Here is a 15,010-nt window from a genome sequence, read left to right on the forward strand (position 1 = left end):
TTTAACTGTAAGTTGTCTTCTTTGTTCCCTTCGTTATTGCTCCCATTGTTTCCCTCCCTCCCTTCCCAGTGTGTGAGTTTTCCTTCGGCTTCGAGCCGACAGGAATTCAAAATGGCCGACGCCATTGTGCTTAGGGAGGACGACCTCCTTTCTGAAAAGGACTTCCACAGTGGGCTAGTTCAAACTTCCCACAAGCCTACCGGCTCTCCCAACGGCCGCGATTGCGGACCATTAGGGATCATGCCGCAGCATTCGGAGCCGCCTCTCCAGGAACCGTCCCCGACGCAGCCGAAAGTAAAAAAGGCGCGAAAAGCCGCGCCGCTGCAGCAGGGCGGCAAAAAGAAGAAGCGCGGCTCCAAACTTAATGCAGGGCAGAAAGCCGGGCGGATCTCGCCCGCCTCTTCTAGCAGACGCCTGAATCGGGTCTCCAGTGTGCAGGCGTCCTCGGAATCGGCAGCGGAGGCTTCCCCACACTTAATGGCTGGTAACTCTGCGGCATCCGGGCTTCTTCCTCCGGGCTCTGGCACCCCCCCCCCTCAATCGGTGGCGGGCGGCCATTTTTTATCTTGGGAGAATGCCGATGATCTCATTAACTGTGCCCTCCAGCGCCAATGGTTAGCATTTCAAGCTTACCAAGCGCGTTTACCCCCTAACCCCTGGTGGACTTCAGGACCTCTCCCCCCCTCCCCTCTAGTTAGATCTAATGTGGAGGAAACTGGTAATGCAGGTGCTTCATCAAAACCTAGTACATCTGCATGGCCCACCAAGGCAGCTATGAAGGCTCCTATAGTTAACACTGAGGAGACCATAGCAAATACTTCCAAATCTTCTTCTTCTCTTGAGGAGGAGGAAGTGGAGAAAGGGGAGGGAGAGGACAAAGAAGATGGCGAATTCGACGAAGAATCTCTCCAACCTACAGATCAGCATAACAGGCTGTTCTCTGGAGAAGATTACCAGGGATTATTGGCTAAAGCCATACTGGCCCTGGATTTGAACAAGGAGGTAGACTCCACAGATGAGACTAAATCTAAATGGAAACAGGGCGTTAGGGAATGTTTCCCCAGACAGCAACCTCGCTCTAATTCAGTCCCTTTTCCTGAATTCTTTCAGAGGGCAGTCAGAGAGGAATGGGAAAAACCTTCAGCTAATAGGCAGGTCCCTCCTAATATTAAAAAACTATACACACTGGCGCCTCATGCCATGGATATGTTAAAGGTGCCACTAGTGGATGCACCAGTACTGGATCTCCAGTCACCAGGTTTAGTACCAGAGGATGGCGTGGGATCCCTAAGGGATCAATTGGATAGAAAGTCAGATTTTTTAGCCAGGAAAGCACATGAGGCTTCGGCATTAGCTATTCAGGCTAGTGCCACCACATCCATTTTTGCCAGAGCATCGTATTTGTGGATTAAAAAGATCCTACAGCTAGTCCCTGAAGATAACCTTAGGGTAATTGGAGGGTTGGAAAGAGTACTAAGTGCTACCACGCTCATGGCTGACGCTTCACTAGACACTATGTCTTTTGTGGCTCGGTCAATGTCCTCAGTCACTTCCCTGAGACGGGCTCTATGGCTGAGGGTTTGGCCGGCTGACTTCAAGGCCAAGACCACATTAATGTCATACCCAGTGAAAGAGGGTCGCCTGTTTGGCGAAAAACTGGATAGCATTCTCGTAGAATCTAAGGATAAAAAAGTGGTTTTGCCTACACAACTAAAAAAGGACCATAGATCTCCATACCAGTCCTTTCGTCCATACAGATCTTCACCCAGATTTCGATCTGACTTTAGGAGAGGATCCTGGGGACAATCTAGAGGTTCCTGGGGCACTCGACCATTCAGGAGAGGAGGTAGATTCCAGAGATCACAAGGACCCCTGCCCAGACTGGACAGAGGGGACAAGTTTACCAAAACTAATCAACAGTGACGCCAATCATCCCCAGGTAGGGGGGAGACTCCAGCAGTTCGCTGCGAGGTGGACTCTGTCCAATCCGGACAAGTGGGTCTCCAAAATCATAACTCAGGGTTACTTCCTGGAGTTTTCATCCCATCCCACAGATCGTTTCCTCAGATCCCCAATCCCAACCAAGAAAGGAAAACACTGCATTACTCAGAAAGCAATTCAACATCTCCTCCAGATCAAGGCCATAGAACCGGTCCCGGTCACCCAGAGGGGCCAGGGAGTATACTCAATATTTTTTACAGTCCCCAAGAAAAATGGGGACTGGCGGGCCATCCTCAACCTAAAATACATCAACAAGAGGATGGCCCGCAAACATTTCCGCATGGAGACAGTCAAGTCTACCGTGGAGTCCCTTCTCCCTGGCACCTTCTTGACGGCCGTGGATCTCACGGAGGCCTACCTCCACATACCGGTCCACCCTTCCCACAGACGCTTCCTCCGTTTTGCATATGGAAGCAATCACTTTCAATTCAGGGCCCTCCCCTTTGGGCTTACTTCCGCCCCCAGGGTATTTACCAAGACCCTAATAACCGTCATCGCAGTACTCAGACAGGAAGGAATCCAGGTACATCCGTACCTGGACGATATCCTGATCTTTCCAAAATTCACACGGCCAGAGTTATTCAGATTCTCCAAGAGCATGGCTACTTGATAAATTTCCACAAAAGTTCCCTGACTTCATCACAATCCACAATCCACTTAGGGGTTCAGATCAACTCAGACACCAACTCTATGTCGTTAACCAAAGAAAGGGTGGACAAGATAATTGCTCTCTCTCGATCCACAGCGAGACAGAGAACAACCAGGTTAATGACCCTAGCAAAACTCATGGGACTGATGGTATCATGCATCGCAGTAGTGCCATGGGCCAGATTCCATTCGCGGCCTTTACAATGGCTGCTGATCCCACATCAGTTAGACATTGCCAGGAAAAGGATCAAAACGATCCTCATTCCTTCACAGGTCAAACAGAGTCTTCGTTGGTGGTCCTCCCCATCGAACCTCTACAAACCGACTCAATACATACACGAGGAGCCTCTGCAGATATTTACAGATGCCAGTCTGACGGGCTGGGGAGCCACCCTCGGAGGGCATCTAGCCCAAGGGCAATGGTCTCCACTAGAATCAACTCTACACATCAATCTTTTGGAGCTCAGAGCGGTAAAGCTCGCCCTGCTGGAATTTGCTCCAAAAATCAGAAATCATCACATACTCATAAGAACAGACAACATTTCCACGAAAGCTCACGTGAACAAGCAGGGCGGCTCCAGGTCCTCCTCCCTTCATATGGAGGCAGCCAAAATCTTCTCATGGGCCCAGATAAACATCTCTTCGATTCGAGCAGAACATGTCAAGGGGACCCTCAATGTACAGGCCGATTGGCTAAGCCGCCAAACGGTCGACGAAGGAGAGTGGGAATTAGACCAAGACACCTTTCACCTAGTCTCAGAAAAATTTGGCACCCCTTCTGTCGACTTATTCGCTTCAGAACAAAATCACAAACTACCAAGGTATTTCTCCAGATTCTTTCACCCAAAAGCAGAAGGAACAGACGCTCTCCTGAGCCCTTGGCCAAAAGGTCTCCTGTACGCCTTCCCCCCCATTCCCATCCTTCCCAAGGTACTACGCAAAACTCAGCAGCAACAAGCCAACATAATCCTCATAGCTCCATATTGGCCACGACGACCATGGTTCGCGAACCTCAAAAGAATGTCTTGTCAGGAACCATGGCGAATACCTCCGGAGAGAGCCATACTACATCAGGGTCCACTGAACCACCCAGACCCTCAATGGTTCTGTTTGACCGCCTGGCACTTGAAAGGCGGTCACTGTTAAATCAGGGCTATTCCATCGATGTGGTCAATACTATTTTAGAAGCTCGTAGACCCTCCACAAGACGCATGTACAATTCGTCATGGAAGGCATTTGTTAGGTGGGCTAGACGAAAGAAGGTCAACCCACTTTCTCCCTCAATACCTGAGATTTTGGACTTTTTACAAGAGGGAGTACGCCTTAAGCTGTCGGCCTCAACCCTAAGGAGACAGATAACTGCACTATCTACGGTGTTACCCCTTTTAGATGGATTACCTATAACAAAACATAGACACATCACTGCATTTTTAAAGGGAGTTTCGCAAACTCATCCACCAGTTGTTCATAGATTCCCATCATGGAATCTTAATCTTGTCTTGAAAGCTCTCACGGGTTCCCCCTTCGAACCACTTAGGACAGTTCCTATGAAATTTCTCCGCATGAAAGTATTATTCCTAACCGCCATCACGTCAGCTAGACGGGTTTCGGAACTTAGAGCTCTCTCTATCAGGAAGGGCCTCTGCGTGTTTCATAAGGATAGGGTGGTCTTAACACCAGACCCAACCTTCCAGCCTAAGATTAATTCCCGTTTCCATAGGACGCAGGAAATCAATCTTCCCTCTTTCTGTCCCAATCCATCAGGTACCAGGGAAAAATCGTGGCATTCTCTGGACCTGAGGAGAGCTATCCGTATATTCATCGACCGTACAAAAGAATTTAGACAAACAGACTTTATGTTTATAGGAATATCAAACCCTTCCAAAGGTAAAAGGATGTCAGCAGCGGCCATTAGTTATACCATCAGACAGTGCATTTCGGAGGCATACAAGTCAACTGGTACCCCAGTGCCAGGGGGAATCACAGCACATTCACTCCGTAGCATGGCAACAACAGCAGCCTTTGATAAACAGGCCCCTGTAGAAGAGATATGTCGGGCTGCCACATGGTCATTGGTGTCAACCTTTGTAAAACACTATAAAATTAATGTATGGTCCTCAGCTCAAGCGGCTTTTGGCCGTAGGGTATTACAAAATGTGGTAGAATAATAAGTTACCCACCCACAGGGGAGCTCTGTAAAGTCCCAATTCTCAGGATGCCCTTGCCTCAGGGGAGAATGGAGCCTTGGACACTTACCGTAGAGGCTCATTCTCTTCTGAGGCGAAGGGCATCCTGCCCACCCTAATCTGAATTTTGACGTTTAATTACAGTTGCCATTTGAATAGTTTGCGTTATCAGAATGTCTAAGTTTATGCTAACAGAAAGTCTAAATTGTATGTTCAAGGGACTTCCATGTTATTTCATCAGTATATCAGTTTATACATTGTTCTCGTAAGTCTGTCTCTAGTACCATTTATGTAGCTAGGCTAGACGGTAACTGGCTTCCTGCAGGCTGTTTTCCCGCCAATAGAGACAGGAAGTCAAGGTCTTTGGTCCTGCCTACCCGATGGAGAGGGAAAACAACCCAATTCTCAGGATGCCCTTCGCCTCAGAAGAGAATGAGCCTCTACGGTAAGTGTCCAAGGCTCCATTTTTATTTTACCACTTTGCACTCCTTGAAGGGATGGTATGCATGTGATAAACAGTGGCCATTTGTAAGGGTGAAAAACCTTATTGCAGTGTTTATAGTACATATTGCCTTCCTTTTTTTTGCTGCAGTTTCCAGTTCCTTTGTAACCCCCTTTCGTCAGTATAATATGTCACACCTTAGACAGTTTGGATATGGTGATTGTTCCCTGTGTTTTGCAATCTATAATAAGAATTTTTGTCTTCCTAGTCACCACTGAGTGCTGACCCTACAAACCTAAGGAATGCCAAGAATGCCATTTTGGAAGAGCTGCCCAGTATCATCAATACCATGTCCCTCCTTTGGGGTGTCATAAAAAAGGAAGAGGCTCAGAAAAGACCATCTGACTGTCTTGGAATAAAAGGCTCTGCTTCAGTGTACTTTAAATCAACAAAAGTATGAAGCCTTTGATTAAGCTTGATTATTGCTCAGTAATATTTGAGGGGGGAGGGTGCCATTAAAAAACTAGTCTCAACAGTTTCTAAACGTAACTGTATTAGTGCCAAAACAGTACTTGCTTAGGATTTGGATCAATGTAACTTTCACTTTGTTTTGAATATCTCTGTTTGAACATTTCACTTCCTTGTCCTTAGAATATTCTCTCATATTTGCTCACAAATTCATGCAAGTTGCTTTTCTATTATAGTTTTGGCACTTAAGGGATTGCTTCCTTGTTAAACTAGTGCTAGACATTGGAGTGAAAGTCTGGGATCCCAGTCACAGTGCCTTGGTGAGGGCAAATTCAGGCCCTAGCTTGAGATGTGTGAGCTCCCCCCCCCCACCTCATCTTCCTTTATTTCTGCACTCCCCCGCCCCCAGCCAGTAAATTCAGGGGTTCTGAGAACAATTCCCGGAGAGCAATGCACCAGACCAGAGTGAGGAAGCAGAAAAATAAATAAAGGCAGTGATGAGGTCTACTACAATTTTCTCTCCTCTCAGCTATCTCCTGTAGTCATTGTATTGTTCCTCAGCAACAGGGAGGGGGGAAATCTTCTCTAGAAAAAGAAGGATACAGCAGCTAGGAAGCTGGGCTTATATACCAAGGCAAAGGAGTATAAACTTCATCAGTATCTCTTCAACTAAATTTAGTCAATCCAATTGAGTGATTAAGGGTGCCTGGGATTGGGGTGGGGCAGCTGGACAAATGGACTCTGGACTTAAATGTATATTCCTAACATGACCTGTAGCAGTTTGTTAAGCATCTGCAAAATCCCGAATAACCTTGTGCTACATTTTTCCTTTGCTTCTGTTCTATGTTTGAGGAGGCTACCTGGAGAAGAAATAATTTCCTTTGCTAAACCTTTTATTCTGTAAAAATTAGTAATATAATGTGAACAAAGAATCCAGATTTGTAGCTATGTATAATGGTTGAAACTAATCTGAATTCAATTTAGAAGAAATGGTAGACATGTTTTGTTTTTAATAGACTTTAAAGAGTAAAATCCTGGAGTTTTTAAATCCCCTGACTGGGCAGCTTGGCATGCAGCTGATTGCTGCTGTAGCAGCAGTGTGGAGCAGCAAAAAATCTCATAAGCATCACAGTAAAACAAAGGTAAAATAAAACTTTATGATAATATTGATGTTATAATTATCTATTAAGGTAGGTTCATTGCCTACTATGTTTGAATGGGAGCTGAGCAAGGGAGGACGTTGGGAGTTTTGGAGGACTGTGCCATTTACCAGATTGTAGGACGGCTAGAATTTTCACTTGTGCAAGTTTCAGCAAGACCCCAGTTCTGTGTTCTCAAAGAGCATTGCGTGCATTATCTGTGTAATGAATGAGTTTGCAGTTTTAAATGCACAACTGTTCATTCTGAGTGTCTTTTGGGGTTTTACATAAGCAGGCAAACATGTATGACTTTACCTTTCTTGAAGTAAAGTCCAAGTTTCTCTGAAGTAGCACAGGCACCACACTGGCACATGCCAAATAACTGGATCTCCCTAAGCACACTTGCAGGAAAGTTGCATTAAAATTTGATGAGATGTCCTCATAAATGAGTTCAGGACTGGTTTTTGTGTGTTGTTGTTACTGGAAAAGGTGCACAGAGGGGACCCTAATCGGGTGGAAGGCAGCATTAAAATGTTTTAAATAAATAAACAGGAAGGAAAAAGCAGAAAGCTATTAACTGTTGAACCAAGCCATGGTGCTGGTAATGTTTGGGGAGCCTTGTTAATGCTAATGTATTTAATTTGCATGGAAATTAAATATTCATATTCTGACATTTTATAATGTGAGTTCCGTTTTTCTAGTTGTTCATTTCTGGGAACAGAAGAATCCCTAGACTTCCTCAGGAGCTACTGCAGGGTGAGGAAGAGGTCATGGAACCACTCCTCTTTTAAGGACACTGCCTCAGCAGCTGTTAGGCAGCATCCCAGACCAGTTCAGAGGGAAGCAGGCTGTAGAATTAGCCAGAACAGCTCTAATGAAGAGAAATGAGCAAGAGGTCAGAAGTAGCCAGGAGGCAAGGGTGGCTTGACAAGCTGCCTTCAGAAGGGCTCAGGAGGTCTTTCAAGGAGGACCCTCAGGCTGTGTAGGAGAGAGCTGGCAAGTGGAGGGGGAACACCGTGACAAAGAACCCCTTCCCCTCTTGATTCTGAGACCACTGTGGGCTCTTGTCAAGAGGGTCTGGCCAATGGAGGGGTGAGCCCCTATTCCTGTTATAATAATCTGCTATGTAACTAAATAATTATATTCAAATACATATGTATATTATCCAGATCTTGTTGTCCTTTTGAAATACTGAAGAAAATACAGCCTTTGCTTTTTTTTAATTGGAAATTACCATTCCTTGTTCAAATGAACTACTGTGACTGAATGTTATGCTGATTCAACTGATTAAAACTTTCCACCCTAATTGTCAAAAGAAGTTGCTGCAGAATAAGGAGCCACTGATACTCTGATGACTGCTTTTAGAAAACCCATAGTCCACTGAGTCATGTCTCTGAATGCTAATATTGACTCTTACCAGCTTGCTCATTTGAGGATTTTTTTGGCATGGATTTGTTTCTTCAAATGTTCTATAAATTTTTTGCTAGATTCTTTCAAGACCGGAAACTGATATTTCTGGTTTCTTCTCATAGTGTACCTACAGCATATACAGCATTGAGTGATTATTCCTAAAACTGCACATTATAGCTCTGTGTGTAAGGCGTTCTTTTAATGCTTCCTAATACCTTTTGTTACAGATTCCTTCTGAACCGAGAACACCTCAGCTTATACTAGTTGACCTAGTTTGTGCGCTCAGTACTCTGAAGACTGACACTATATTGCATCTTGTAAAAGAAGTTGTCAAGAAGCCATCACAGATCAAAGGTGAAGAGGTAATAGTTCATTTTACTGATATCTAATTAATCTGAGGTAATGAGTTGCAATTGCAATCACTCTTCTCCGAAATTTAGGCAGACAAAACAATATTTATTTAATCTTGTGTCAAAAAAAGATATACCTCTGAGAGCAGGCTTATCTGGTATCCAGAGTCAGCAGCCCGGCCCATCTTGATGATGGGCCCTGTGCTGTCTCCAGACTGCCTAAGGGCACAATGGACAGCCCTCCCCTATCTCCACCCCCAGACCGAGTAGGTAGCTGGGCACACTCACCCGATGGAGGCAGCCTTCCTGAAAACAGCCCAGGGGTCCCATTAGCAGGCCAGGGAGAAAGCCAGCGCTGGTAGGCCCAAGGAGCAACGAGGCCTTGTCCAGCCAGGGAAAGGAGGAATAAGGTGGCACAACTCCCTCCTTCCCCATTCTGAGGCCTGCGAGATCCTTTTTTCCCCAGTGGGCACCATGACGGCCTCAGATTCATTTATTAATCCAGCAAATGCCATTAAAAACATAACCATGATGGCCTGGAAAACATCCCAGGGCAAGCCAACAAAGCCTCCCGTTCGGAAAAGAGAATTCCATAAATTGATTAGATTATTCATGAAGTAGTTGATGAAGAGCTTAAGCAAGTTGAAAGGGAACTCTTGAGTACATTGCCTGGCTATGTGATTATTTTTTTCTGGGAATTCTCAGTTGAAGCTTAAATTTTCAGGCATGTGAAGGCCCATTCAGACTGGGGGGGCTGTGGAGAGAGGGGACTTAAGCTTTTCATGTGTACTGTTATCCCTACTTGAAAGAGCCTTGGGAGCCACCCGGTTGGGGAAACTTGCATGTAGCCCATTGGTATGTGTGGTTTTCCCCAATAAAACAAATAGTGGTTACCTGGGCCCTTTTCAGGTCATGAAAATAGCATGGGGTGTGTGTTAAGTCTCTTTTCCTTGTGTGCTTAACTTCTGGTCTGAATAAGGTTACCACTTGTCTTAAAATCTAAGTTTCAGCTAGGAGCTTCCATTTCATTTCTACTTGAAAGGGCCTGAGGACAGGCAGGGAACAGTATTTGGTACACCTAGGCACTCATCAATTAAAAAAGGTCATATGAGCACAATATAGGATATTCAAGGTTTCATGCACTTGTGCAAGTTCTTGAGGGTTGTATACTGTAGCATATAAAAGGGTGTAGCTAAAATCTGACCTGGATGGCCCAGGTAAGCCTGAGCTCATCAGACCTCAGAAGCTAAGGAGGATCAGCGCTTGTTAGTACTTGGATGGGAGACCACCAGTGAAGTCCAGGGTTGCTGTGCGGAGGCAGGCAGTGGCAAACCATATCTGAACATTTCTTGCCTTGGAAATCCCATGAGGGGTAACCATGTTGGCTGCAACTCATACTTTCCTGCATTCGATAGAACCAACTTCATTTGTTCCTGATTTTTGTAATCAGCCTTTGGGGAAAAAGATTGAAAACAGCTCTCATTAAATATAACATACCAATCCTAAACCAGTTTACTTGAGATTGAAGTGTGAGGGCCAAAAAGAGCCCAGGTCCAGTGCAAATGAGCTGACCCAACAGGACTTTTCCCCAGAAGTGAGAGAGGGAAAAAAAGAGAAAGCCAGGCAGTAAGTTCTTTAATACAGAAGTCACATTTATTGAGCTCACACCAGGCAAATCATTGTATTTCACGCATACATACCTAGACCGTCTTTAGATGCAGCTGGTACAATTTGACTAGGAAGATCTGGACAGCTGGTGAAGGAGGTTCTGCCTCGCCCTTTCCCTTTGTTGGGTTTTATACTATTTTGTGTCTCAGGACCTATGAGGTTTATACCCGCCTCCTTCACAGGAAAGGGGTAGGAATCAGCCAAATCCAGGTGGGGGTTCTTGAGAGAATGGCCTTCTGTGGTGAAAACCTCTCCTTTTCTTATGGGCAAGGTGAGATCGGTTAATTCTGGAAACTTGGAGGGCCCTCGCTCAGGGGCATCTTCAGTATCTTGGTCAGAGGTTCCCAGTACTGTAGCGAATCTACCAATGTAGCAGGGCAGATCTGGGGAAAGAACTCACATCCCTTTATGTTCCCTCTGAACAGGGATAAGAATCTTCTGCTTTGTGGCTTGTGGTTGCTGGAAACAATGGAGCAGACTTGTTTGCTTGTTGTCGCTTATCTTCACACAGCCTTCACAGTGGTCACAGTCACCCTCAGACATGCTCAGCCTGCACATTCATGCTTTCAACTTAGCACATTCCATAAAACTAGGATCAGCTGATAATTATACATTCAGTTACACTGGGTGAAAGCTAGCATTACATGTTGGTCAGAATAAAACTTAAGTTCAAGCAGGGTTTTTGTTTTTTTTAAAAAAACACCATACAATCAGAAAGCCATAAGTTCAGAACTCCTCCTAGTTTCTTACAAAAGCCTCATTGAGTTCAATAGGACTGGATTCTTTTTTTAGTCAGGATTTATGCATTGCTTATTGAATTTGCATATATTTTTATAATAAGGTATAGGAATTACTTTGAAGCTTTTGTTCTTTTACAGAAATCTTCTCTAGTAGATATCCCTGTGCTCCAATTCTGCAGTGCTTTCATACAAAGGTAAATGAGTTTTCTGTTTTCTTTTTTACTAAAAAATGTAATCAGTAAAAAAAAATTGAATACAGAATTTTACAAATTAATCTACAATTCTATAATCATATAGACATTAAATTTATTTTGCCATGCTAATCATAACAACATTCCATTTATTGTTGAACTTTTAGCTTGTGTGTGTGTGATTATCAAATTGAAGATAGCTGCAAAAAGTTGCAGTAGTTCATATGAATACTCCACAATGCAGCCTATTATTAACAAATTAAGAGTGTATCTTTTTTAATCTCTTGTTTTACTAAGATACTCAGTGACAGACAATTAAATGTTCTATTGTTTTTCATATACGTGTGGCTTTTGTGAGAAATTACTGACTTGCAGGTTTCTTGCAGACTTCCAGCCTCAGCTTTGCAGGAGAACTTCCAGTCCTTGTTAGGAGTGCTGAAAGAATCAGTACAATTAAATTTGGCTGCACCTGGGTACTTCTTGTTGCTCAGGTATGGTCACAACAATTGCTGTAAAATATGTACTGATAACTACAATAGTTAAGATGCTAATTTTCGTTTATTCTTCCACAGCACTCTGAATGATTTTGTAACTAGAACTCCAACCCAGGAAAATAAGAAGGATCAGAAAGATCTACAGGTACTCCATGGCATATACTCAATGTCTTCCTCCACGGCCCGTAATAGTAATTGGTTTTAATTCAAAGTATATATTTATACATGTGGTTTTACTCTATTGTTTTATTGACTTGATGTTAACCGCTCTGAGCCCGGCCTAGGCCGAGACAGAGAGCAGTATATAAATCGAACTAACTGAATAAATAAAGCCGTGACTGTGGGTTTTGCAGCTTGTCTCCTTTATTACAATAAAACAAATAACACCCACTTATGTAAAACAAAACTTGTTATGTGTAGTCCATTTATGAATGCTTTCTTCTTAATCAGTTTCATTTATTTGATCAGGAGGTGACCCAGAAAATCTTGGAAGCTGTGGGGAACATTGCTGGTTCTTCCTTGGAACAAACTAGCTGGCTGAGCAGGAACCTTGAAGTAAAAGCACAGCCCCAGATCTCTTTAGATGAATCTAAGGTTGAAGATGAAATGTGTGGTAAGATAATTATTTGGACGAACTAGTGAACAAATGCAGCTAGTGATCAGATCAGTCCCTGTGCCAAGCCTGTCACATCAGAGGATCTCCTTACACATGTACAGTTAGAGCACAGAGTACTGGGGCAAGATTGGAATTGTCCAGTCTATTGTTTGCACAATTTCCCAGATCCACATAGTAAATCATCTGTACAAGAAATAATGGAAGAAAAAGCACGCAATCAGCAAAATTTTTATTATCCTAACAAGATGCAGATTAGAAACTAGGATCAGATGGAAAGACATGGCAATGAGCATGAATATCACAAAACCAATGAAGTAAGAAAAATCACCCAATCCTAGTGTGTAGTTGTGTTACTACACACTAGGATTAATATTGCATTGTAGCAAATTGTATTCCTCCCATAAGACTATTCCAGAGCAATCCACCCTAGAGAAAGGGTCAAAAGGTGTGGTAGGGAAAATGGGATGGAGCTTCAGTAAGAAGGAAAGGATTCCCTTAGAAGGTTTCTATGGGGAGAGACCAGTTGGCTGGAAGGCAGATTGATCTTAAACCAGAAAAGAAGATGGTAAGAGAAAGGTAATCAGGGTAAAAAGACAAAATAGGTTGAAATTGAGAAGGAAAGCAAAAGGGGGGAGAGAATGAGTCATACTCTGCCTGTCTCGACCGTGGTTGTGTTTCTCCCGTGAACATAGCGAATCTCCGTTGTGAAAATGCATGGTGGTCTCCCGTCTGCGGGACCAACCCTCTTCTGGCACAATACTTTCCCTGGTTTTCCAATCCCTGTGTTGTCTCGATTAAAAAATATTCGCTGCAACTGCGTTTCATCATGCAGGTTGACTCCCCTTCCTTCCTGCCCCTTCCGCTTTCCCCTTCCACTCCTCCCATTTCCCTCTTGGGGGACCAAAGGACAGAAATTGCGCTGAGGGGGAGCCGCAAGTGAGCCTGGCTCCATCCCTCTCTCTCCTCCTCCACCGGTCTTTCCCCGTCGCCCCAAAGCCAGACATCTGCTGGGGCCTTCTTCTCCCTGCCCACGGCTTCGACACCTCCCGGCCCCGCTTCAGTACCAGGCGAGGCAGAGTGAGTGCCAGGATGAAGATGTAAGCCAGCCCTTGCCTGCCAGGGTTGGGGTGTACGCGGTGTGTGTGTGTGCGCGCCGCAGGGTTGATAGCGCTTTCTTCTTCCTGCCGCCTGACTCTTGTTTGTCCGACTCATGCATTCATTTTTGTTTGTCCATCTCATTCGTTCATTTTTTTTAATCTCGGGATAGAAAAGTGTGAGACATGAGAGGAAAGGCATCTTGGCCATCTTCTGGTCACTAGGTGTGGGGGGGAGGTAGTTGTGAATTTCCTGCATTATTCAGGGGGTTGGACTTGATGACCCTGGTGGTCCCTTCCAACTCTATGATTCTATGAGAGGGACAAACCAATGACATCCTAGTCATGCGTGAATGGCCAATGAGAGGTTCCTTTGTTGTAGCAGTGGAAGATGGCTGGAGCAGGCTGTCTCCAAAGTTATAGTAGATGGTATGCTGTACTTATGGACATGAGTTTATCTGGGATTTAATGGTGAAGCCTGGCCATATTTGGCACTTGTGACCCTATTGGACCAAGCGAGTAAAACTGAGGTGTCCATTGGTGGATTCAAGTCTTCACTCTAATTGGTGCAAGTGAGGATCTGAGACTATAGGTGCAGGGGTCAGGATCCAGGCTGTGATTAGCTAACAGGGCTGAACTATTAGGCAAGTGTGTCTGAAAATTTATGAAAAGACCACCTGGGGCAGGTGTTGTCTTGGCTTAATGGGCAATTAATGCTCAGGAGATGGGGTAATGGGCCTACCTGGCAGATAATTGTGCTGTCTATAATTGCATCTGCAAGTGAGATGCAAATGGCTTTGTTTTAACTTGCAAACCTAGGTCATTGTATATTAGCCAAAAGGAGTGAGTTCAGGGAGGTTTCAAAGGAGCCTGTGTTGATGTCTTCTTGCTGCCTTCCAAGGTGTTAAATGGCCTTTCATGCTGTGGTTCCTGTTTATCACTCAGTACTTAAGGTCCTTGAGATGTAAAAACAAAAGGAGGTTTTTCTCCTAATCTGCTGTGAGATAAGTCTGTGATCTGAGTGGAGGTTATGAGCTTAAGTGGCAAGTGAGGAAAATAAGTCTGTGTGGAGGCTAAGAGCCTAAGTGGCAAGTTAGAAAATTAAGCTTTGTACAAGTTGTTAGCCTAAGGGGGTTACCGCACTTTGTATTCCCAGCGATGTATTAAGAGTTTGAAAATGTTATAAAAAACATCGCTTTAAAAGGGTTTTTGGATACCACAGCTTATAAATGTTGGAAGACGTTTTCACAGTTAAAGGGGCCAAACAAAGTGCAAACAGTATTTTTTATAACGTTTTCAAACTCTTAATACAACGGTGGGAATACATAGAAAGTGCGAACAGTATTTTTTATAACATATTCAAACTCTTAATACATCGCTGGGAATACAAGTGCGGTAACCGCCTTTGTGGCGGGTGAGAAAAATAAACCTTTGTGGCTAGGTCTGTTTAAGGAACTTTAGAGAAACAAGAACTGTACTCTTATCTAGAACCATTACACTTATGTACCTATCTGAAATCATTAAGCTTATTAACCATGTGTGTGTTAAATGCAGTCAAGTCGC

At 44.2% G+C, this 15,010-nt stretch overlaps 1 protein-coding gene across 1 annotated transcript in view; it reads left to right on the forward strand.

The window, feature by feature from the left end:
• The window catches only part of DOP1B (DOP1 leucine zipper like protein B), an 84,874-nt gene that overhangs the window by 41,292 nt on the left and 28,572 nt on the right, over positions 1-15,010 (forward strand). The window contains exons 20-26 of the mRNA XM_056858752.1: positions 5,546-5,731; positions 6,762-6,887; positions 8,522-8,656; positions 11,191-11,246; positions 11,630-11,734; positions 11,816-11,882; positions 12,206-12,350. Of these exons, the coding sequence (XP_056714730.1) occupies positions 5,546-5,731; positions 6,762-6,887; positions 8,522-8,656; positions 11,191-11,246; positions 11,630-11,734; positions 11,816-11,882; positions 12,206-12,350 (820 nt within the window). The remainder of the gene's footprint in view (positions 1-5,545; positions 5,732-6,761; positions 6,888-8,521; positions 8,657-11,190; positions 11,247-11,629; positions 11,735-11,815; positions 11,883-12,205; positions 12,351-15,010) is intronic.

Source organism: Euleptes europaea, chromosome 12 (assembly GCF_029931775.1).
Source record: "Euleptes europaea isolate rEulEur1 chromosome 12, rEulEur1.hap1, whole genome shotgun sequence".
In the NCBI taxonomy this organism is placed as follows: Eukaryota; Metazoa; Chordata; class Lepidosauria; order Squamata; family Sphaerodactylidae; genus Euleptes; species Euleptes europaea.